This window comes from Corvus hawaiiensis, chromosome 2 (assembly GCF_020740725.1).
Source record: "Corvus hawaiiensis isolate bCorHaw1 chromosome 2, bCorHaw1.pri.cur, whole genome shotgun sequence".
NCBI classification, from domain to species: Eukaryota; Metazoa; Chordata; class Aves; order Passeriformes; family Corvidae; genus Corvus; species Corvus hawaiiensis.
In genome coordinates this window covers 51,406,448-51,430,067 of record NC_063214.1, presented here as the reverse complement: position 1 = coordinate 51,430,067, position 23,620 = coordinate 51,406,448, and the positions used below count along the sequence as shown (strand labels likewise).

At 36.6% G+C, this 23,620-nt stretch overlaps 1 protein-coding gene across 2 annotated transcripts in view; it reads left to right on the top strand.

The window, feature by feature from the left end:
* USP12 (ubiquitin specific peptidase 12) overlaps positions 1-23,131 on the top strand; it is a 32,866-nt gene extending 9,735 nt beyond the window's left edge. The window contains exons 2-9 of one of the 2 annotated variants that reach the window (XM_048294946.1): positions 1,301-1,381; positions 6,839-7,052; positions 10,017-10,243; positions 15,197-15,273; positions 15,460-15,543; positions 17,891-18,088; positions 19,895-19,973; positions 20,511-23,131. In XM_048294946.1, coding sequence (XP_048150903.1) covers positions 1,301-1,381; positions 6,839-7,052; positions 10,017-10,243; positions 15,197-15,273; positions 15,460-15,543; positions 17,891-18,088; positions 19,895-19,973; positions 20,511-20,612 — 1,062 coding nt within the window. In that variant the 3' untranslated portion in view covers positions 20,613-23,131. The remainder of the gene's footprint in view (positions 1-1,300; positions 1,382-6,838; positions 7,053-10,016; positions 10,244-15,196; positions 15,274-15,459; positions 15,544-17,890; positions 18,089-19,894; positions 19,974-20,510) is intronic. The other variant, XM_048294947.1, reaches the window with a different exon arrangement.
* The last annotated feature ends 489 nt before the right edge of the window (positions 23,132-23,620 follow it).

Below are 23,620 nucleotides of genomic sequence, written 5' to 3'. Positions count from 1 at the left end.
TGCTGTGAATGGAGAAGAGCTGTAGTGTCTCAAGTGTGGAGTTTTGCTATCTTTTGCCCTGTTCTAGTTAAAGTTCGTACCTCCTAATGGGCCTTTGAGCATGTGCTTCCAGTTTCAGAACTGCTGAGGTAGTTTCTGTAAAGTTCTGCAGTGCCAGGGTCATACCATGGCAGATGCCATGTTGTATACATTTTGATACAGTTCTAGTTTTCATTCTGTTCCACTTCTTCCTGTCTGTAGTTAATCTGTGCAATCCTGTGTGCTGTTTTTAGTGCACTCTGTGATTTTGATTTAATTTAATTGTTGTGATAGCCTATGTAAGGGCTATTTGCTATATCTTTGGTGTAAAGAAAGAACTTGTTGGGAGGGAGTTGCACCTGGTTTTAAGGTTCTTTGCTGTATATTATGTGCTATTTTAGCTGCAGTTAGACTTGCTGGAATATTCATGCTCATGTATTAGTCCCATAGGAGAGAGAGAGAGAGAGAGATAGATAGATATCAGTTTTGTTGTGTGCAAAAAGTTGCATGTGTTTCCATTTCTCTAAAAGCAATCAGTGTAAGAGCTCATAGAAAGCTGGGGGTTTTTTTGTTCTCTGAATTTTCCAGCATAGAGGTTTTTCTGTCTCTAAATAAAAAAGAAAACAACACTTTCCTTTGAAACCCAGTGTTTACTGCTCCAGTTCAGTCAACACCCACAGAATAACCAAAGTTACCTGCTCTGGCTTCTTTTTGAGAATCAGACCCAACAGATTTTTTTGGGCAAAGGCTGCAGCCTTTGTAATGCACACCATCAGTAGCTGTACTGCATTGTCTTTTAGTTTTACAAAGTTCAAGGTGTTTAGCAAAGCACTTTGTACAGCTTGTGTTTTCAGTGTAAGTGGAACAGACTTATGAACAATCTGCATCTCTTAATTTCTTCTGAAGTGTGCTTTACAGAATGCAAGTTAGACTTGTTAGAAGGAGCTTGCCAGTGGGCCTTGTATGACCTGCTTTGCATCCTGCATTAGTGCAAGTGCTATTAAAGTAATTCGACTCTGAAAATAATAAGTACAGAACATCAAAACAGTGTAATTGCATGAAAATATGTGAAAATTATATAACTTTGAGATGTTTTTGGACAGAACATATTTGGAAACATCTCTAAGGTAATTTTTAGTTGTAATCAGTGTGTTTTGCAGGGGTTTTTTATGGATGGTTGATTGGTTTTGATCATTTATCCTTGCCAAAAATTTCTTTTTCCTCAGCAGCTTAAATTCACTGTTGCCACTCTAATATTTTGCTACTTTTGATTTTCTTCTAGGGCGCCAATGCCTCAGCTTTGGAGAAAGAGATTGGTCCGGAACAATTTCCAGTCAATGAGCACTATTTTGGTTTGGTTAATGTGAGTTTCAGACCGTAACTTACTGCTTTGAAAGGACAGGGAATGGGTTTGTTAAATAACAAGACTGTAATGATGAGTGAATACTTAAAAATATGAAAGATGTAGTCACTGGATATTCATTCTATTGAAATGTGTTTCAGTACTTAGGGTATTCAGTGAAATATGCTACTGAATTGTTGAGATGGGCTTTCTATTGAATACTTCATTTCATTTTATTAGTTGTAGGGTAACTTTTACATCATTTTCATGTTATTAAAATGTCTAAATCTTAAGAAGGCTATTTAAAATATGTAGTTTGTTGTTCATAATATGCCAATGAAGTAAAATAAATACATAAAAAGAAAAAAAATCTTGTGAAAGACTATTGATGATATGAAGTATTTATGTCTGCTATTTGTATTAAGATTAAAAAAAAAAACACAGCCCAAAGGGGAAAGCAGTGGTGAAAAAAAAACCCTAGATTGTTTAAATCAATAATTGGTTTTAAGGAATGACATAAACTTTAATTTCTGGTATTACTGATGAAAAACATATTTTGTTAGAAATTGCATTGTACTGATATGAAATATTATTCCCTTTATTGGGGCTTCAGAAACTACATAGTTTGAGCAAGCTGGTCTAACAAGAGCTATTGTCTGGCTTTTCTTAATGAAACTGATTATTTAAACGTTGTCCTGGTGCTGGAACATGTCTCTACCTCCAGGTGCTTAGCACTGACCTGGTTCAAGAGTCTCCAATCCGAGCATGCACTGTGGAGTCTGTAAACACTGATAAGCTGACTTCCATGCATCTCAAAATACCACCACTTAAATTTAAGTGATTTCTTTTCCTTTCTCATGAAAGCTGAAATACCCTCCAAATGCCGCGTTATCAGAAGAGGAAATTCAGGAGTTTCACTGTTCATACCTGTCAGTTCTGCAGCTGAGCTTAGGCTTTCCATTTTTCCAATAACAGGTTTTTGCAAATCTCTTACTCTGTTGACAGATAAACTGTTTTTCCCAATTTCTTGTCCAAGTCCAGAGAGGATTTAAGACTTAACAGTGAAATTGTATTGCACACCTAAGCTTGAAGTTTTTTTACATAGTTTGTACCCTTAAGAGGAGGTTCAATAAAGGACAGTCCTCCTAATATGTAATGAATATCAACAAGTTCTGGCTTTTTGTACTCAAGAGGGAGTAGAAATTTGAGGGAATATGTGTCATTCAGCCCTCAACCATGCACATAAGAGACAGACAACTACAATATATCAGAGTGCTTTTAACTTTCTGTTTACTGCAGGAATTTTGCTTATTTTAGCTTCAAACAATAAAATTTTATGGACTAAAATTTTCTGAATTGTAACAAATAATAAAATGGGATCTGTTATATTTATGGCACACTGGTGCTGGTTTTCAGGTACAGTGGTTAGCTAAGGAAATTCAGTGATGGTGATGCCTGAATGGTTTTAGATCTGTTCTGCAGGTTGTGTTTACTAACACAGCACATATACACCATGAATGTGTAATAAGCCCGCAGCATGTAAATCTGCCAGGAAGAGTGAAAGTAACAAATTGTGGCCAATGACTGGAAAGAATGACAGAGATAATGATAATGAAAAGAAATACTAGATAATTAGATAATAAATTAGTACTATTAGATTGAGAAGCAATAGAAATCACAATTTTTGCCTTCATTGATTTCTCTAATTTTTGGTAGCAATTACAAGAAGTGAATCTCCTAGATGTTCATTAACATTTACTGCTAAATTTTTCTAATTTGTTCATTGATTTGGTTTGTCCTAGCTTTGTCCAGAGTAATAGAAAAAAGTGAAATGATGTGTAAGTCAGTAGCTTTCTTCTAACTGTGTGATAGCTAGCCATTTGAGGTGTCTGGAATACAGAAAGGCATTTTAGATAAAGATGACAATCCTGAAACAGAGCTCTGTCAATTTATCCAGAGGCAGCATAAAAGAAGAGGAGGCAGAAGCACTGTCTTATCTCTTTTCCAGCTTTGTGGTAGAATCTAGGGATTGTTCAGAGGATCTGCTGAAAAAACAGTTTGAGAGGTAAAAGAAGGCCTAAGAAAGGGCAATTATGGGAAACATATGGATGACCAGATGGTTGATGGGAATGGAAAATTCATCTTAGAGGGGCAATACCATTCACTAAATCAGCAGGAAATATGTGAGATATGTGGTAAAATGAAAGTGTTAGTAGTGTGATGTCCCATGCATATGGACAACCAGGATCATCAAGTCTGCTTATCATTCTTCTTTCCCTCTTCAGTGCAGTAATGCAAACTAGTCAAATCTATGTGCTTCACAAATTAAATCAATCATTTTATCCAGTGAGCATGAAATAAGATATTTAATCTCAAAGAGCCGCTCTGGGAACTCTCCAGCAGTTTACTAGACTTGTAGAGCAGAAGGTTTGGTTATTCAGTCCCTTGCAGTGGATCCGTGTGTTTTGCAGAAATCCTATGCTAATGGAGTGGCCCATGGCAACAAGGAGAAGTTGTTAGAGCTGCCAGTACATCAGAGCTAGGAGGAACCCTAGAGCTGCACAAAGACAGTGTTTCAAGCAGATCTAAGTTCTTGTAAATCCCTTTGTTGAATGGGGTTCAACAACCACATTTCTTCCCAGCTGTATGTGCATCAGAAGAGTAAACTATAAGTGTTCATGGATGTGCAGTGGTTTTGTTGCAGTGTCTTTGTTTTCCCTACTGTCTCATTCTTCTTATTTCCATATAGGTTTAGGTGCTGTAACTTTGATTTCAGAATTTAAAAGAAAAAAAGGGGGGGGGGTGTAAAATGTAGAGAATGCAGTATTTTTGTGAAAGGAAACAGTCTCATTTCTCAGAATTTAGTACAGAAGAACAGTATGAACTGATAATAAGAGAAAATGTGGATTTTTTTTGCATCTCTTAGAAGTACACAGTGTAAGATGGTCTTTCTTATATTTTTTACTGCTCTTCTGAGGCTGGCTGGCCGGCCAAGCATGAAGTTACACAGTGCAGGGCTTGCATTCCCAAGTGTTGTGGCTCTGAGGCAGTGCTGGCTGGAGTGGGGAGGAGGACGTAGCAGAGCCCAGTGCTGGAGACCCAGGATTAGAAAGCAGAGTATAGGTGTCGAGTGGGTGGTGGGAGGATGGGGAGATTGCAGCAAGGTGTTGGGTGTTTCTCTGTAGTGGAGTCAAAGATGGGAACTAAAGTAATAATGGTGGTAAGACCAGAATGTATTCATTTATCAAATTGAGTATTTGCATTGTCTAGAAGCTTCTCAGCCTTTTCCCCCATGTTGTTTAGTACAGGTGCCATTTTAATTTTTTTAATGATTGGAAGCATTTATTTTAAAAATATTTTGAGTTTTGAAGTGATAAAGACTGATGCTTTAGAGATAAAACAAATGTGAACTAATTAAATTTTCTTCAGGAGTTTGCTTTCAAACATTCTTCTATTGCCTGCTGTTTTTCTGAATTTGGTCAGAGAAAGCCTTTTATGAACTTAATCTGGTTGCTTTTATTTCATACTCGCAGGCATGTAGGTTAACATACATTCATATTAAATTAATCTGAATTTTGTTCAGTGTTCTGAGGTCTTCATATTTTGTTTGTCTCTCACTGCATGGTTGCCTTCCTAATTAATTTATTATCAGACTGCTCCTTTTTAAAATTGGAATCTCATGAAATTTCTAATTTGCTTGCTTTTCATCTTTTGACACTTGCTGTAGAAATTTTAGCACTTTTCCAATTTGATTAAACTTTAAGAACTTTCTTAACCTTTTAATGTAGTTCTCTTTTTATGGCAGTTTCTAATTATAAACTCAAAAATAGCTTACAATATTAAATGCTTTGTCAGAAGCTACTGTGTGATTCATCAGCTTCCTTTAAGGTAAAAAGCCCTAGTTTTTCTCTTAAGTTCATTGACTTGTTTGTGGATTTGGACCACAAAGAAGCTAATATAAGCAGTTTCCTCGCCTAAATAAAGAAAAATAATGTATTTTAAACTCATCACTTTTTAATATGGTTACCTTAATGACATCTTAATATTTTTTTTAAATATGCTTCTTACTTATTCTTTGAGTGTGTCTTGGTTATTTAGAAAGTAGTTCTTCAAATTCCATTAGTTTAAAATAGAGGAAAGTAATTAATTTTTAAGTTTTGTAATGAAATTGCATTTTTGCAATGCATCCTGTTTGTCTTAATTGGGAGAGAGCAAAAAGTAGTTACTTCCCTGTTATTCCTAAGATGTGAAGGCTTTTAGCTCTTTTTCTCTATTGAAGGAACCTGCTCTTAAAATAGCTCTAAAGGCTGTCTTTGCCACATAAGTTTCCCCATCCCAATAATGAAGTCTCGGAATTTGCTATCTGTATGTGCTGCTGTCTTTATATAACGTAAATCTGAGTGTTATTTCCACATTTTGCAGAATGTGTGTCGTAAGTACATGCTTCCATTTGCAGGTTGCGTGACTGCAGCTGAAAGATTGGATTACTTGCTGAGGGCCTTGTAAAGATGTTTCCTACACTTTCAGTGTTGGATAATAGGTTTCACTGGAGGAGGGCAGCATAAAATTAGAATGGCAGCATAAAATTAGAATGGCTTTATCCACTGACAGCTCACAACGCCTTCACAGATGTGATGGGGACGTTTGCAGTGTCAGGGTGAGCTGCAGACAGTGTCAGTGATCTCAGGTGCCTGAAGGAGTCTGGGGAAGGGGGACATCTGGAGTGTCCCACCTGTAGTGTCCTGGTACAAAGTGGGTTACAGATGCTTTTCCTGCTGACTCTGCTTTCTCCTTTCAATCCAGTGGCTTGCCTCCTTCAAAGTGTGCACATCCAAATTGTGCTCTCCTTTCCTTGCAATCTTGATTTCAAGCTACCAACTGCCATAGCTTTGAATCCTGAGCAAACCATGTCACATTGGCATTCAGGAGTTTCCTTAAATCAATCTTGTCACCCTGGAACAAGAACTGAAAATGTGGGAACTGGTTACAGTAGTTATTTCTGACTTCAATGGCAGCTATTAAGATTTGGAGAATCTAATTTCTGTAGTGTCTGAGAAGCTCTGTATTTTCAGCTGAATTTCTTCACAGTTCAAGGTCATGCTGTGCCTGTTCTTTGCTGTTGTGGCTGATGTGTGGTAGACAGAGAGATATTTTTACCTGGGCATATTTTGGTAGCTGTGAAATTGGGGGTATTTGTTTGAACATTTTGACCCAAATAGATGTAAAATATTACCAATAAGTTAAATCTTAAGTGAGACAAAATTAAATAGTATTGTTCAAATTTACCAAGGTTTTTTGTGCATTTACCTACTTGGTAATCCTTTGTGTGATATTAATATGTTTTTCTACCTTAAAGTCAGGAAGAAACATCTTGCAGAAAGTTGGCCCCTGCTTATGCACTCTGTTATAGTTTGGAATTAATTTTACCCCTCTACCATAATACAATGCAAACTAATAGATCTGTCTTTTGTTTTGTAGTTTGGGAATACGTGCTACTGCAATTCGGTTCTCCAGGCACTTTATTTTTGTCGACCATTTCGAGACAAAGTCTTAGCATACAAGAGTCAGCCAAGAAAAAAAGAGAATCTCCTTACATGCTTAGCAGATCTCTTCCACAGTATAGCCACCCAGAAGAAAAAAGTTGGAGTAATACCTCCCAAGAAATTTATAACAAGATTACGAAAAGAAAATGGTAACTTTTTTTTCTTTTTCTTGTGTAATAAATGCAGCAATTATGATTTAATTCTGAAGTTTACGTAGTGGAATACCTATATATTTGTTACACATAGAAAGTGTTCTTGGTGCTGTAGTATAAACAAGAGGTGGCCCCAGGATAAGGGTGTAACCCTGGAGCAGTTTTGAGAGAGAATCCTTGTGTCTCTCTGTCCCCTCATGTAGAGCTAAAGTGTATTGTCATATTGTCACTGGCTGCTTATGAAATTTCTTGCTAGTTTTGTTTCTCTGTGAGTTTTAAATTTGTAATCAAAATTCGCTGTAAGACCTTTGTTTTAAAAAAATAATTTTTGAATGGAGGAATCAGTCTCCCAGATTGAATGTGTAGAAAGACTTGTCCATAAGAATCTAGCTTAAAACCCCCCACCATTTTTAAATTGATTTAGAATTTATGCAATATGCAATTTGACCTACTTTTTAAAGAATTAATTAATTTTAAAACCACTAAGTAGTTTTGGCAAATTGTTTTTTAAATGTCATTGTTATCCTAAATTTCAAGAGATTTCTAGGGATTTTTCACATTTCTTGTTTCTTCTCTGCAGGGCTAATTGGTCAGAATGTTTTAGTAAATGATTTGATGTTAAAATAGAAATGAAGCCTTGTAATCTACTACTCAGTTTGGATGCATTTTTATAAAACTACAACTTTTTTTTCCCTTAAGAAGTAATTACTGTATTTAAATAAACTGTTTGATGTACTGTACTTAACACTGCTGCGATAGATATGTTCACACTATTGCAATCTTTCCAAGGCTATGAATGGAGACTTAAAAAGCATTTAAATGGTATGATGACTATCTCTGTCGTAAAAACAAGAAATAAAATATTATAATGACATTCCTAGTTTGACATGGCTGTTCCAGCAAATGCACACCGTGAGTTGTAATGTTATTGTTAAAAAAAAAGCTCTTGAGTGCGGTACTTGCCTGTGCAGCATAGGAAACTCGAATTCCCTTCTTTGGCACTTCTACTCAAGTAAGTGTGCTTGTGTTTGATACAGGTGCAGAAACAGTTCATTATAACAAATGCAGAGAGTCATTCAGATGGAAAGCAGAAAGCAAACCACAGGAGCCATTAAGTTCATTTTAGAAAGTGTTCTTTGTAATGTGTAATTATGTCACGCCGCTAAAATTCTGCACAGGGCAAGGCAGTTGGAAAACCTTCAGTAGAGAAGTCACATATGGAAGTTCAACCCTTGTTTTCTTTTTGGGTCTCTTTTAATGATGATACTCTCACCTTTTGTACAAATAAATAGCTACATTCAGGCTGCAATTACATGGGTATCATATATGCTATTAAGTACTTATTGTGAAGGTATATAATTTTGAGCCTTAAAGAAGTTTAAGAATCGGGTAGGTGTGCAACACCAATCTAGAGTGTCTTCCAGTTTGTATCCAGCTATACCAGGGTGATAACTGAGGACATAGTTTTAACGTATTCCAGACTACAAAGCTGCTGCTCCATCTTTTATTTTCAATGTCTGAATACAACATGCATGTATTATACATCTCTGAACTGGAGAGGAGCCTTTCACAAGGGTGTGTAGTGACAGGACAAGGGGAATGACTTTAAACTGAAAGAGGGCAAGTTTAGATTAGGTATTAGGACGAAATTCATGCTGTGAGTGTGGTGAGGCACTGGAACAGGTTGCCTAGAGAAGCTGTGGATACCTCATCTCTGGAAGTGTCCAAGGCCAGGTTGGATGGGGCTTTGTGTAACCTGGCCTCGTTGGAAGGTGGCCCTGTCCGGAGCAGGGGGGTTGGAACTCAGTTATCAATTCTGTGTTTCTCTATTAATGACCTTAAAGTTTAATTGGCTGGGAAGCAGCTGCTGTCTTGAAGTCAGCTCAAGGTATACTGTTAATATTTGCACGAAGTTCTTCTAATTGTAAAATGAGCAATCTGTTGTAGTTTTCATTTTGCTGTAATTAATGCTAATTACTGACTGGGCACATAGCCCTGAGAGGCCTGTGATACTACACTGTGAAGAACCTCTGAAGTCTTTTATCTCAAGAGACTTGTAGCTCTTGTTCTGCCTTGATTTACTTGATCAAATAAAGACCTTGCAGTTGGCTAGATTGAATTTACTCGTCTCAAAAATACTGTAGTAGTTCATTAAGTAAACTACATGGTTCATACTCTTGCCTGACCTATTGCACTACTTAACCTCTCCAAATTACCTAGATTAGCATCAGGATTTCCCTACTTAGCTAATAACCCTGGACTTTTTTTCTATTTCTGTTTATTTCTGGGTGCCATCAGGTAAGTGACAGTAAAGCTGCCATGGAGTCCCTGTATGCATTTCAAAACTTGAGCTTCACTGAGTATCTTTTTCCTTCATCTTTCCACTCCTGTACTGAAGACATGTCTCTTAGAACATTCTTGGACTGCCAGCAAAGTGAAGTACTTGCACAATAAAAGACTTCTATGATATTAGCTGAGGATATAGAATGCTTTTTAAATAGGCAGGTACATTTCCTCTTAGCAGTTCCTGGTCAGACAGAAAAGAAGTAATTATTAAATCCGTGTTATCCCAGACATTGACCTAAGCTTGGCAGAGATACCATAGCCCCTGTAGGAGATGCAGTGGCATCTGGAGGCTGGACAGGATGACCCATACAAGTTCAGGTGGCACTCCACGTACACCTGTGTTTAGGCAGTTGAATTGTGCCCTGGTTTTCTTGCAGTCTTCTGGTAATTTCCAGTGATTTCTGCCAATGCAAGCTGACTTGCTGTCCCCTTTCCCCACCCCGTTTTTTTGACTTAGTTTATCAAGTAGGCATTTTGGGTTGGTGTTGTATTGCCATGAATGATTCAAGATGTGAAATAAAGGACTGGTTTTGAAATATGACGCTCTTAAATTAAAATTTACCTGTAGTACAGCACTAACCAATCAATTGCAACACCTTCTGCTTTATCTGGCAGAACTTTTTGATAACTACATGCAGCAGGATGCGCACGAGTTCCTGAACTATCTGTTAAATACCATTGCGGACATCTTGCAAGAGGAAAGAAAACAAGAGAAGCAGAACGGGCGCCTGCCTAATGGCAACGTGGACACTGAGAACAACAGCCCGCCAGACCCCACCTGGGTGCACGAAATCTTTCAGGGAACATTAACTAATGAAACCAGATGTCTTACCTGTGAAACTGTAAGTCTTCATGTGAACTCTGCCGTGTTTCCGAACAGCATGCTTCACGATTCATTTATCCCAGCAGCCCGACAGATTAGATTAGTTTCTTTCTTTAGTGATCTTATATTTGTGGGGATATTTGCAGTTTTTCCTTCTTAGTGAGAACATTCTAGCAGCTGGTGCATGAATTGTAGGAAAAGACACGTGTTCAATATTAGGAAAATTCCCAGTTGGATTTTTTTTGTCAGTGTGATCATAATCACCTTCAAAGTTTAGAGCAGAAAATTCTAAAGTGATGCATTCTTAAACAAAATAAAAATCTGTAATTTGAGGGTTGTGAGGTTCTTCTCAAATTTAATGTCTTAATAACTGAATGTCATGCTTAGTGATACATCCCATAAGTAAGTATTGTCAATCAGTTTCCATGGATTCCTAGTTTTTAAATTTAAAGCCATTGAAATCAAGATGGTTGGCTTTTGGCACTAGGATAGTAGACTGGGATTCTCAAAAAACATACCTGCACGTTCACAAAAAGCAATCCTTTCCTAAATGTCTGTCCAGAGGAATTCTTCTAGTACTACACCCTGAAAAATAAACTCTTTCTCTGAGTATGCTATACAAAAATATTCTTTGAGAAGTTCTACAATAAGAGATAGAATGTATTTCCTAAAAACTTAAAATTGAATTTTACCAGCTTGAGAAAGAGTAAAAGCAGCACAGTTTGAAAATTACAGTAATTCTGTCATCTCTATTCCTTAGAGATTGTAAAAAAGCTAAATGACTGTGCTCCTATTTTCTTTAACTGAATTAGGTAATGCAGATATGTCAGCATGACATCGGAAAGGAGGAATTCATCAAATCTGTATATTTCACATGCAATTTCTCAGTCTTCTAGAAATACCCACCTCTTTTATTTCAAAGAAGGAGCTTCATAATGTCATGTATAATGTAACTGCAGACTATGAGTTATTTAGGTGGTGATTCCAAGTTACCACATTTTCTTTTCTGGCAGATTTCCCCTCCCTAATAAGTATTTCTTGTCAGCTGTCAGTTGCTTCTCTTCTAGTTCTTGAACTGGTTGTTGTTTTTTTTTCTTGAAACATGAGTTTAGCTTAAGTCTTTTGACACAACTGACATCATTGCCTTTCCTCACTGTGGCATAATGGATTGCTGCTGTCAGGATTTTGATCTAGGTACCGTCCTTAATGCAATTTTAAAACACTGATATGCTCTTTGCTGGCATATTTTATTAGTTATCAGGCCTGTCACAATTCTGAGAATTCTACTAACACTGCTCAGGTTTTTTTTTCCTATTAGCTATTGCTAATAGAAATATTCAGCTATTGCTGAACAAGATGATAATCAAAGTAATCTGGAAACTATTTTATCAGTTTCTGTCTTTTTAGTATATCAGCTTGTGTCTAAAACACAGTGATCTGAAAATGAGCACTTAGAAACACATTTGGGCACATTAATAGGTAATATCACTGTGAAAAGTGTTTTATTTTCAAATATAGTGAGTATACATGATTGGTTTTATGTTTATTAGAAGCTGTTGGCATTTAGATTATTTCTGTGTTTAGAAATATAAATTAAAATGTTAGGAGTACTTGGAAATAGCTCATGTAGAAGATGAATTACTGCTTCTTAATGACACGACAATAGCCCTAGTATATTTTTTAATTTAAATTGGAAATTTATTGCATATGTAAATATATAAAGCATAACATATATCTTTGCTCAAAGTGACAATGGTTATCTTCTAACTGGACTAACCTACTCAATGTTCCTAAAATGAGCAAAATATTTATTCTAATTTTAGTTGTCCTGGTTATGGAAAAGAGCATCTTTCCAGGATACGCTGTTTCATTAGCCCGTCTTAACGGTAAAAATTGAACTGGCTCAAGATGTATCCTCAGTCTAAGTATGAACAGTGGAGTATAAGGAACATAGATATGATGCTTTAACAAAGATTTGTGTTGTGAATCAAGCCACAGTCTTAAATGAATATGTTACAAAAAGGATTGTAAGTTGCCTTTACATGCTTTAATGTGATTCCTCTTTGTAATGCTTTCACCCTTCCTCGACAGAGGCAGAATGATGAAGTGAATGTAAATTTTATGGCTAATTTATAGAAATTATCTAGAAGTTAATTGGTTTTACCTATTTCTCTCACAGTTTAAGGAAGAATAACAGTAAATCAGAAAATAATGTAATTGGCTTCATTAAGATTAAATTTCAACATCTAAATGTGGCCAGTACTTCTACAGAGAAATATAGGAAATTGTCAAAACCACCATATCAATCTCCAGGTGATGGTCTTGCTCTTGGGTTCAAATGACTCTACAAGGCATACAATTCTTTGGCTCAATCCTGCTTTGGACTGAGAGAAGGCAATAAGGAAAATCTCAGTGTCCTCTCTTTCATGAGTACTATAGAACCTTTAACTCTGTCTGATTTTCATTTCTCTTTTTTTTAAAACCAAAATAAGTCACACATTTTGTTTCAGCTTCTTTAAAAACTGCTTTCTGTCTTAGAACACATGGGAGTCTGTAGCTGAAAGAGCTCTTTGCCAGTGCGCAGATTCGCACTGCCAGTGAAATTCCCAGCTGTAAGAAATAATGGATTCTGTGAGTGTCAGCCTTCTGAGCTTTCTGTTCTGCACAGCTTTGGTCATCAGAGTACAGCTGAGCTGTGTGGGTGCAGGTGATGTCCTTGACATGAGAATAGCACACCATCCTCTTCAGCCAGAGCACTGGAACATCCAAATTCCTCACTATTACTCAGATGTTCCTGTTAGGAGCACTCAGACAGCTTTTTGAACGCATCAGGGCTCGATTCTGCAGGTGATGAGGTTTTCTGATCATGCCCATCTTTTTTTCATTCTACAGATGATTGAAGAACATAGCATTGGTGGTCGTAGTCTAAGAAGCTCAGTGATGTTTATTTGAAACAGAACCTTTACAGGAGGGGGGACTCGTAAGACTGCAGAGTGGCTTTTAATTTTTTTTTTTTAATTTAAACTTTATGAGTTGATGTTAGAAAAATCTGTTCAAATACTAAGGCTCGAAGAATCTTAAAAATTAGGGAAAGCAATTAATGAACTACCAACATAAATGGAAAAAAATCAACCTGGCTGTTCTTGCAATAAGGCCTTTAATGGTTCCTCATGATCTTAAGTGCACAATGGACTGGCTAGCTGGAGTGTGGTTTTTTAAGGCCATATTGTCACAGAGAATGGAAATTGTCCTTTTGTGAACTTCTGATTTCAATACCAATCTCTTTTTAACCAAGTACAACACATCCCTTCCCTCCTCTCCATATCCTCTCTGCCCTTACAGCTTCTGCGTGGGATAAAGCTGCCTGTGAAATCTGTATTGTTTTGCAGAATTTTCTTTGATTAGACCAAAGGAGGAAGAATTATCTAATTGCGTGTCTGAATAACACTGATCACATGACTCCCTAATTCCAGCTGTCCTAGCTGAAGACTGCAGCAGCAGAGTATTTTCTAGAACTGATTTTTTTTTTCCTGAGCCATTCTTAATCCTCAGTTATAAGGACTTCCACCAGTCATTAGAGTCATAGAGAGTAATAAAGAAAAAAAGTAAGGTCTGATAATCCCAAGAGTGATTGGCAATGGGATATTTTGAAGAATTGTCCACACAACTAAACCATAGTACATCCTTGGATTCAGGAAATGTGCAGCACACTGAAGATGCAGGTGGCTTTTTTCTTCCCATTCTAAACATTTTGAAAGATTTCCATATGTGTTCTGTCATCTCTCTGAAAGTGAGCATCTGAATATTGCAGTAGAAATGATGTGTACTGACATAGTGGCGTTTTTTTACATGCACACTTAACTCTTGGAAAGACTAGGTACAGAACAATGGGAGCCCAGTCCTCTCACAGAAGCTTTCAACTTAAGTTTCATGAGTTTTTGGACTTGCCTTATGGTATTAATTCTCAAAAATACTTGTCTTGACCACCTGCTTTTTTCTTTTTTTCTCCAAGTATGCTGCCCTTAGGAGCTGTGTGTTTCTCATCTCTTGATTATCAGAGAGCATCTTTACTTTTTTTTTTTTAATCCTGAGTTGAATTTCCAAAAGGAACATAAATCTCATATGTTTAAAAGATCAACTTGCATTACTTCTCCTGTAGCCATTTCACTTTTCCTGCTTTCAGTCAAGAAACTGCAGCCAGATATATTTTCTAAAAGCCTTTACTTTTGTATCTAGGCAGAGGATATTCTCATGAGTGTCATTGAGTATCTTTAGATACAGAGAGGAGACACTAGCAGACAAAAGATTGCACATGACTGTTTTCTAAAACTTCAATGATATAGTTGGTTTTCAGGGCAGCTGTGGCTTTTTTCATCATTTGTCAGGATTTGTGGTGGAATTTACTTTCTGCTTCTAGAATATTCTGTTTCACTTGTTATTCTTACATTTTTGTGAGAATTGGCTACTATTCTGCCTCTATCAGACCAAGCCCCAAGTTCTCATTTGCCAAATTTACTGTCTTCTGTTCCTTTAAGAGTATGAATCTAACCAGGAAGAAGCTTCAAAATATTCGTGCTGTTTATTAGGTTCATTATGGCATGCAAATACATAACTTTCAGTTCAAGGGAGTCAGAGGAGAGGAACAGAAGTGAAAGCGCTCAGCAGAAGATTCTGTTCTTTTGAAAAATGTGACGTGTAGAAGAAGCTTGGCATTAATATTGTTGATCTGAAATCACAGCGTAATGACAACTAGCATTATCTACACCCAGAGATTCAGACACACTGCCCCATTCCTGAGCAAAATCAGAAACTATAGCAAATCTCTGAAATAGAAAGGCCACTTGCAAAAATTTCTAACAGGATGTTATAGGGTAAAAGATGCATTCTGTCAATAAAAGTGGTACTGAAAAACAGAGGTAAACTAGTATAATTTGTTTTAACTATGTTCTGTTGGTTCTTCTTTTCATGCAAGGTAAGCAGCAAGGATGAAGACTTCTTAGACCTTTCAGTTGATGTGGAGCAGAATACTTCAATCACTCACTGTTTAAGGTAGACACAAAAATCCGAATTTTTGAAATTTGCCTTCACCTGTTGCCCAGAAAGCAGGAAGTAAAACTAAAAGCTGACAGTTCTATCTTATGTAGATACAGGTGTATAAAGTTATGTTCATATGGTACATTTATGTGGCTATTTCATATAAAAAGCTAGCATTTACAGCTTTCTTTTTTTGCCCAGGGGTTTCAGCAACACAGAAACTCTGTGCAGTGAATACAAGTATTACTGTGAAGAATGTCGCAGTAAGCAAGAAGCACATAAAAGGTACATCCCACTTAGGGAAGGAGAAAAACAACCCATGCTTTTAATGAAAATACTCTGGTATTTCCTTTCATGTGCATGTGTCAAGGAGAGAACACCCTTTTCCCCTTAATTTTTCTACTCTTCTTCCACTTAAAAATAACTTGCCTGCATTCCTCTTGCAAGAATTCAATGTGTCTATTTCCATGAGTAATGAGAATCCATGTAATGCATTTAGGGACTCCTTTGATCATCATTTATTTTACAGATGAGAAAAGGAAGGGTCTTAAGACCAAAAATAAGTTAAAAAGCCAAGTTAAAACAAAATGTCAGTGACTAATCAAAGATAATAAGCAATGTTGAAAAGTCATTGATTGCATGTGACTTTTTAAACTTAGTTTTGTTTTGAAGATAAAATAATTTTTCCATTTGCTGAAAGAATCATTTTGATAGCACTTTTTGTAACTATTGTTGTTAGCTGGGTTTCTGATTTCTTAAAACTGTTTAATTAGTTGTGCTAAACTGCTTCACAGTGCTCCTGAAAATCATCAGAAGCTCTGTGGAAGCCTGAAAATCACTATGTTTAAAAACAATTCTTGTCTGCCTAATAATTTTTCTAGTCTTGTTTACACCTTTGAAAAAACCTGTCATTTTGTGTACTGTGTGGTTATTTATTATCTGAGAAAGTGTTTGGCTGAAGGAGTGGGAACTCTGACATGCTCTACTGGTTATACCACTGCTGCTGGTTATTTGGTTTACCACAGATTGCACAAACAGCTTTTGCATATCTCATCTGCCAGGTCTGCCTTCACACGTTGCCTAAGCTTACTAATTGGTGTCTGGTAGAGGTTGTGAATCCAGGCCTGGCCTGTTGTTCTCTGTTGTCTGAGCTCTTTTTCTGTGTGGGAGGTAATGTGATCCCTGGCCAATATCAACTGGGTTGACATAAACCTGTACTGCAGGCACTTCTGTATTAGCAAAACACAGCTTTGATTGTTTATACTTTGGGTTTCACGTAGGGCTGAAGTTCAGTTTCACTGCAGTCACATTTTTCTTCCATCTCTATAAAACAGTTTGTCTGTGATGGGGTCTTCTCAGCTAGCAAAGATGGTGTACCAGATTTCTTCACCATTGAAAGAGCTCCTAATATCAAACAGTTACATTATAAGGAGAGGACTTAGTTTTGAAAACAGAGCAGAAATTATAGCTACAACATAATAAAAACATAACTCTCCCTAAAAATAGTTGCTTCTGTCATCTTTCTGCCCTTCTCCAGCTGTTTTCATTTCCTAGTTCCCATGTGGGCAGGTGAGTTATCAAGGAATTTTTCCCTAGTCCCCTACCTTTTGAAAAAGCGTTGTCTTTTACAAATTTCCTGACATTCTCAAAGTACGGTCTTAATAGACATGTCTGAAACCTGGCCTGTATTGCAGAGACTTTTGAGCTGCCTTTTGGGGCTGAAAGCAGTTTGAAAAACTCAGCACTGTGCTGATCTAAGGCACTTGGCTGTGCCAAGAAGCAGAGCACTCTGGTTTGGTTGTTCTGCTAGGATGGGCAAATTCCTTGCCCAGAGATTTGGAAGTCTGTATTTGCTGCCAGGCCAGCTAGGATTGGCTGAGAAGGGTTCATAGGCACTGACGTGAAATCTCAATACTCCATGCTAGGGAAACGGGCTAGTGAGCCCTCAGTAAAACTAGGTCACTTTCTGGCTTTGACTGCCGTAAAACATTGCTGCAGCATTTGTACAAAATTATTGTGCCAGAGCACAGCCTTATCTTGTTTGGGTAGCAGGAGGTAGGTGGATAACAGTGGGCTGTTTGTGTCCCTTGGAAATTCTAAATGAATGGCTTGGAAATGAGTGGCTAGGTAAACTTGGAGTAATACTTCTGTGACAAAGTGGTGTAACAAAGCTCATTTTGAAAAGCTTGTTTGACTTGGCTGGTGTACTGGGAAATACAGCTGGAACAGGACCTCTGAAACAACTATTGCAATACCTGCATTGTGTATCAAGTGGAATCTAGGTTTTGCTTTTGGAAGCTCTAGAAAGCTCTGGGTAAATATACTTAAAAATTTAATTCTGTGCTATGTGATCTTTATGTCTAAATTAGTATGTGAGTTCATCATGGCTGTTTTTATATATTATATCTTCTTTTTTTAAGCACATTTTCAGTTCTCTCATTTGTTAAAAATCTCCCTTTAGCAGCACAGCTAAACTATTTTTAAACAGCTGATTATTTTGGTTTCTTTTAATGTAATGCAAAGATTTTTAAAGACTTCAGTAGAACAGGTTTCTTGTTTGTTGATATCAGCTGAATGTTTTGGATGAATATTGGAAATACTGCTGGTTTTTTGGTTTTGTTCCTTTTTTCAGGATGAAAGTAAAAAAGCTGCCTATGATTCTAGCTCTCCATTTGAAGAGATTTAAATACATGGATCAGCTGCATCGATACACAAAACTCTCTTATAGAGTAGTTTTCCCTTTAGAGCTTCGTTTGTTTAACACCTCAGGAGATGCCACCAATCCTGACAGAATGTATGACCTTGTTGCTGTGGTAGTTCATTGTGGAAGGTAATAACTCTCTTTCAGGCAAGGGATTTTTGTATAAGCATAACTGTGTTTAAAAGACCAACACAAAGCATCCAGTATCATATAAATCAATGTCATTTAAAGACCCCCTTAAAATAAAAACTTTTTAGGAAAAAAAGTGTCGTGGGGAGAAACTACCAGTCCTGGCAGAAATTACAGCTTTGTTACTGTGACAGATCATTGTGAAAAGTAGTAACTGTATTTCACATTAAAAATCTTTTTATGAACTTAACTATGTTAAAAAAAAAAAAAAAACAAAAAAAAAAACCACGAAGTGCAGAGTATCATGTAACAATAATAACATTTAAAAACATTTTCTGAGAAAAAAGCTTTCTTTGGAAGGAAAGCATTCTAGAAAGATTACTGTATAAAGCATTTCCTTTAGGGTGTGGGTTTTTTTTCTTAAGGCTTGAGTAACATTTTCTGAAATATATCCATATATTATGAATTTTGTTGATTACTTTGTTTAATCGCCTTCAAAATAGGACTGTTAGATTCGTATTTGATTTTGCTATACTCTACAAGCAAGGCTTAAAATCATGTTGTTCTACAAACTGCTTATTGGGTAGATAAAAGCCCCAAAGGTGAAAATTACAATTTGACATCTAAAATCACAGAATAATTTATATTGTGAGGTCAAATATTTAAATCTCAAAGCAGGGTAACTTTGACATTAGATTAGGTTGCACAGGTCCCAGTTTCATAACTAGGAATGCTGATTTCACGTCCTCTTTTGGCAATTTGTTCCAGTTACTCAGTGTTCTCACAGTGAGTAAAGAGTAGAGCTAAGATAAATAGATCTCAAATTGGAAAATTCTGGAAAATAAGCCTTTGTGCCATAGCTTTCTGGGGACACTCTTTTTCTGGATTTTAAGGGAAATTCTTTCTGGCCATTCTGTGCTCTTCTGACCATTTCTGCCTCCTTCATTGAAGCTGCACTCTTGGGGACTTCTCTATTCTCAGAGCCATGGCATGAGATGACCCCTGCTTTCATGGTGTAGGTGATCTGGTACTCAGACATGTCCCTCAGGGATGGGAGCCTTCCCTCCCTGATCCAGGCACAAAAACCGCGTGAGTGCTGTTAGCCACTTACGGCAGCTCCAGAGCTGCTCTCACTCAGTTTTTCACCCCCAGTTGTAAGGCTCTTTCAGAAACTGTACTGTTTGCTTACTTGAAACCTGATGACAAGTAAGACACACTTAAAGTTTTGCTGGGTTGTTTTTTTCTGTCACAGTTGCGGTGAAATTTCTTGTCTGCCATAACTGAAGAGGCTGAGCGTTGTTACAGTTTTGACTGGGAGCTTCCTCATTGCTGAGCTTCTTGAGATTCCTAAACTGCCAGTTTACTTCAGTTTTTGTTTACAGTGGACCAGATAAAGACATTCATGACTGAGACTGTAGATGAGCTGCAGTTCTACAGCCCTTTTTCTTTCTGAAGATCAGAAAAAGTTTGGGATCTGTTCTGTCTCTATGAAATACCAGAATGCTTTCTTGATTTCACTTCTCTGTCTCTGTTTAAGATTTCATTTATATTTTCAACACCTGTGCTGCTTATTCCTCATTTGAAATTATAATCCTTTATTTAGCACAATAAATAAGACCACATTATGAAAATGATGTAAGTAGAGAGTAATAAAGAAGAAAAGACACATCCAAACAGATATTGTAGTGGAAGCCATTTTAATTACTGTTAAGTATTGCTTTTCTACAAGAAAAAACAATTAAATGGAATGCATTTCCACATATATGTGTGTTATTGTTTATGTTTTTTCCTAATTTTATTTTGCAGTGGCCCTAACAGAGGACATTATATTGCAATAGTGAAGAGTCATGATTTTTGGTTGCTTTTTGATGATGATATTGTTGAGGTAAGCCCAACCAGAGCACATGCACCGCCCTTGTGGATATGTTTATTTAAAGTAGAATGACAGAAATGAAAAGAGGCTTCATCTCCAGTCTAAATGAGCAATAATTGTGTGTGCAGAGCTGTGCCTTACAGTCTGACTGTACAACACTTTGAATTGCATTTCGGTTTTTATACTTGAAGAAGCTCCTTTTTTGATGACCACTGTCTTTCACCATTGTTTAATAAGCTATTCTGTGGCCAGAAGACAAATAATGATACAGATAAATTGGGTTTTTAGCTTACAATACACAGGAATTTGTGCATACTTACAATAATATTTAAAAATTTATGTGTAAGACATATATAGCTGCTCTCCTCTGTGCCGGTGATGGCTGAGGGGAAGCTGAAACACAAGTTTAAGACTTATTTGGATTTTACTATTTTATGTAACTATATGAAAGTTAATTTGGTTTGACAGTAATTTTTAGAGTGGAACTTAATTTTATGTGTATATTATGCAAGATATTCCTACTTTAATTTTTTGTGGTTTTATGTACAGAAAATAGATGCACAAGCTATTGAAGAATTCTACGGGTTGACATCAGACATCTCAAAGAACTCTGAGTCTGGTTACATCCTCTTCTATCAGTCTCGAGACTGAGAGGGAGCTGTAGTGAAGAGAGATTTTTGTGTCTCACGTCTTCTCTATCCTGGAATGGAGCAAGCACTGAAGAGCAGGAGAGCAGGGAGCTGTAGGGGCAATAGCACAGTTTGCACACAACTAAGTAAAGAGTTTGGGGTTCCTAAAACTTTTGTATCTTTTTCATTTTATTTGCTCAGGTATCATGCTGACTACACATCTCCACTGCATCCCATAAGCAAAAAGAGAGATACCAGCCACTCTTGCAGGAGCTTTCCTTTGGGGAATACCATCTCTGTGGTCCTAGTTCAGAGCCCATTGAAGCCTTTCATGGACTTCAGTGGCCTTTGAATCAGGTTCTCACTGCACTGCCAGCCTGGTGCAGTTAGGAGCGTTAGAAATCTGTATTTTATACAGACTTTGTGTATAGCAGGTAAAGGATTCTCTGTGGAGTTAGTTTCCTATGCTTAAGTTTGAAAGAATGAGGTTTGGAGGGTTAACATATAAGCAAGAAATTATGTCTGGGCCCAACTCAATTGCCTTCTTGATGGAAGTGGTTTAACTGAAGGTGTAAACTGGTGTCAGGGAGGCAAGGATGCTTTGCTTCTGTGGAGAAGCTTACATTATTTATAATGTGTGATCGGGAACAATCAGTCAAGATTATGGCTTTTAATCTCCGTATGGGGAAAGATTTGGTTTGCAATAGTTTATTTCTATTTATAAATTATTGTAGCTTAGGATCTTGTGTATTGTCCTTTATTCTAACAAGTATTGGAAATTTTATATATTAATTTGAATTAAAACTAATCATGTTTAAATGTTAAAGGAGAGTCAATACAAATTACAAAAACAACGACTACAATATCTGAAAAAACTTAGTAACACAGAAGAGATTTCCTTCTGGAGGAACTGGTGTCTAACCAAGGTACTTTAATTAAATTAGAATAGACTCTTCATTAATGGGTGAAAAAAAGTGATCTAACTATTATATAAGAAGACTTAAATCATCTTTTATATAATAGGAAATGGTGATGCAGTGGTGGTATACTGGTCTTTGTAGTTCTTTGATGATTTGTTAATGGTTCATACTCTAGGCAAATTAGAATGCTTTGGATCGAAGTAAACGATTTTAAGAATATTATTTCCTCTCCTAAAAGCACATCAGCTTCCATTAAACATTAAATTATGTCTGAGTAATAAGAAGAAATAGGTTTGGAATTTCATGAGACTGAAGATACCACATTCCTGCAAAAGTAATAATATTTAAGTCCTGTATAGTGGAAATTTTTGAAACTAAGCAGTTTACCTTGCTTTAGGTATGAAACAGCATTAAGAATTAAATCTTGACAAAACACCTGATCTGTAAGAAATGTGAACTATTTGACATTCTTCACTTAGGAGTACGTTGTCTGACAGTAGCTGAATGTAATTTCTGGAAGGTCATTGGATGTGCATTCCAGATTGTGGCAATCAGGTCTTGGATGTCCTTGTCGCTCCCTTGTCAGCTAGTGATTTTTACATTACTGTAATTTTCTAAGGTTATTTTATTGATACTGTTACAACTTTTAAAAAGAATGTCTCCTGTCTGCTGCTATAACTGACTATTTACTTACCTATATCTTTTAGCTCAGGAAATGACTTCACCTATTCACTCAGTTGAACAAATCTTTAACAGGGTCACTAAATAAATTGGGCTACTGAGCAACTGTCATACTGTAACAAATCGCTTTTGTAAGACGCAGAGTTTCTAACGCCTTGGTTTGGCTAGAATTCTTTTTTAGAAGATTATGTATCATGATTAAACTACCAGCATTGTAAAGTAAAGCCCAAATATTGTGGGAGATGCAGAAAAAGATGGTTGGATTTTTCTGAAAGGATTCAGATAATGTTAAAACTCCTTTTTGGCTTTCAGTAGAAAAAGGGTTAAAGGGGTAAATCAGTTGGATAATGGTGCATGTTAGAAGGATGAAGTCCTTTGCATACTAAAGGTACAGAATTGCAAAACAACTGTCATATTACCTTTTGTTAATTTGGTCTTTTTTTTCCTCCTTTTTTTTCTTTTTTTTTCTTTTGTTTTAATGTAGTTAAAAGCTAAGGCTAGTTGATAAATGTTTTATACCGTAGCAAAATTTAAAACATTTCTGTTGTTTTACTGGTTTTACTCCTGCTCTGTATTTTTATAAGATACTGACTTTTATTTTGTATAAGGGTTTTGAGATAGTATTCCAAATTATATATTTCATTTTTCTTTTAGCGCAGCTGAAATAATTGTAAGTTCTTAATTAAACTGATGTCAGAAACTGCAACTTAAAAAAAAATTAAAAGAGACAGAAATATGAAATATAACTGATTGGCATGTAAAACATAGGATTTTTTCTTGACTGTAATACAGTGAGGAGTGTGGGAAAGTTATCAGTTGTTGTAAATGGTGGAATTCATTTGCTGTGTAACTATGTAAATGTCAATTGGGATTACAGTCCCTTATTTTGTATATTGGAGCAAAAAAACTTCTATTAAATAAAGTATGTTCTCTAAAGATACATACTGTATCCTTTGTGGAGCCCAGATGGTCAGTCAGCTGCCTTTTGTGCTTTACAGTGTTTTTAAACAAAAAACCTATCTGGAACTTCCTGTATTAAGCCAAGTGCCCTGAGCCCTGGGGGAGAAGTGGTTTAAATATGCTGCATTAAGGAAATCATTGGGTGGCAGCCATGGTTTGGGTGGTGTACTTCTCTAGGAGGAGTTTTTTGGTAAATCCTTGGATTCTGGGGTAGAAGAGAAGGGAGTTTTAAATACTGTTCTTCCTGGACTTCTCCCTTAAAAAAAAATTTGTACCTTGCCACAAAATATGAGTCCAGGTTACCCAAGGGATTTCTGGGATTGTTGCCTTGTGGGAGGGAAAACAGAAGGAGAGAAAAATAGGAGTGTTTACAGCACTAATGTGGGAGAGAGACTGACAAAGGACCAGAGTGCAGCATCAGAAGTACAAGCTGCAGCTGGTTACAGTATCTGTGTATGATCTGGGATCC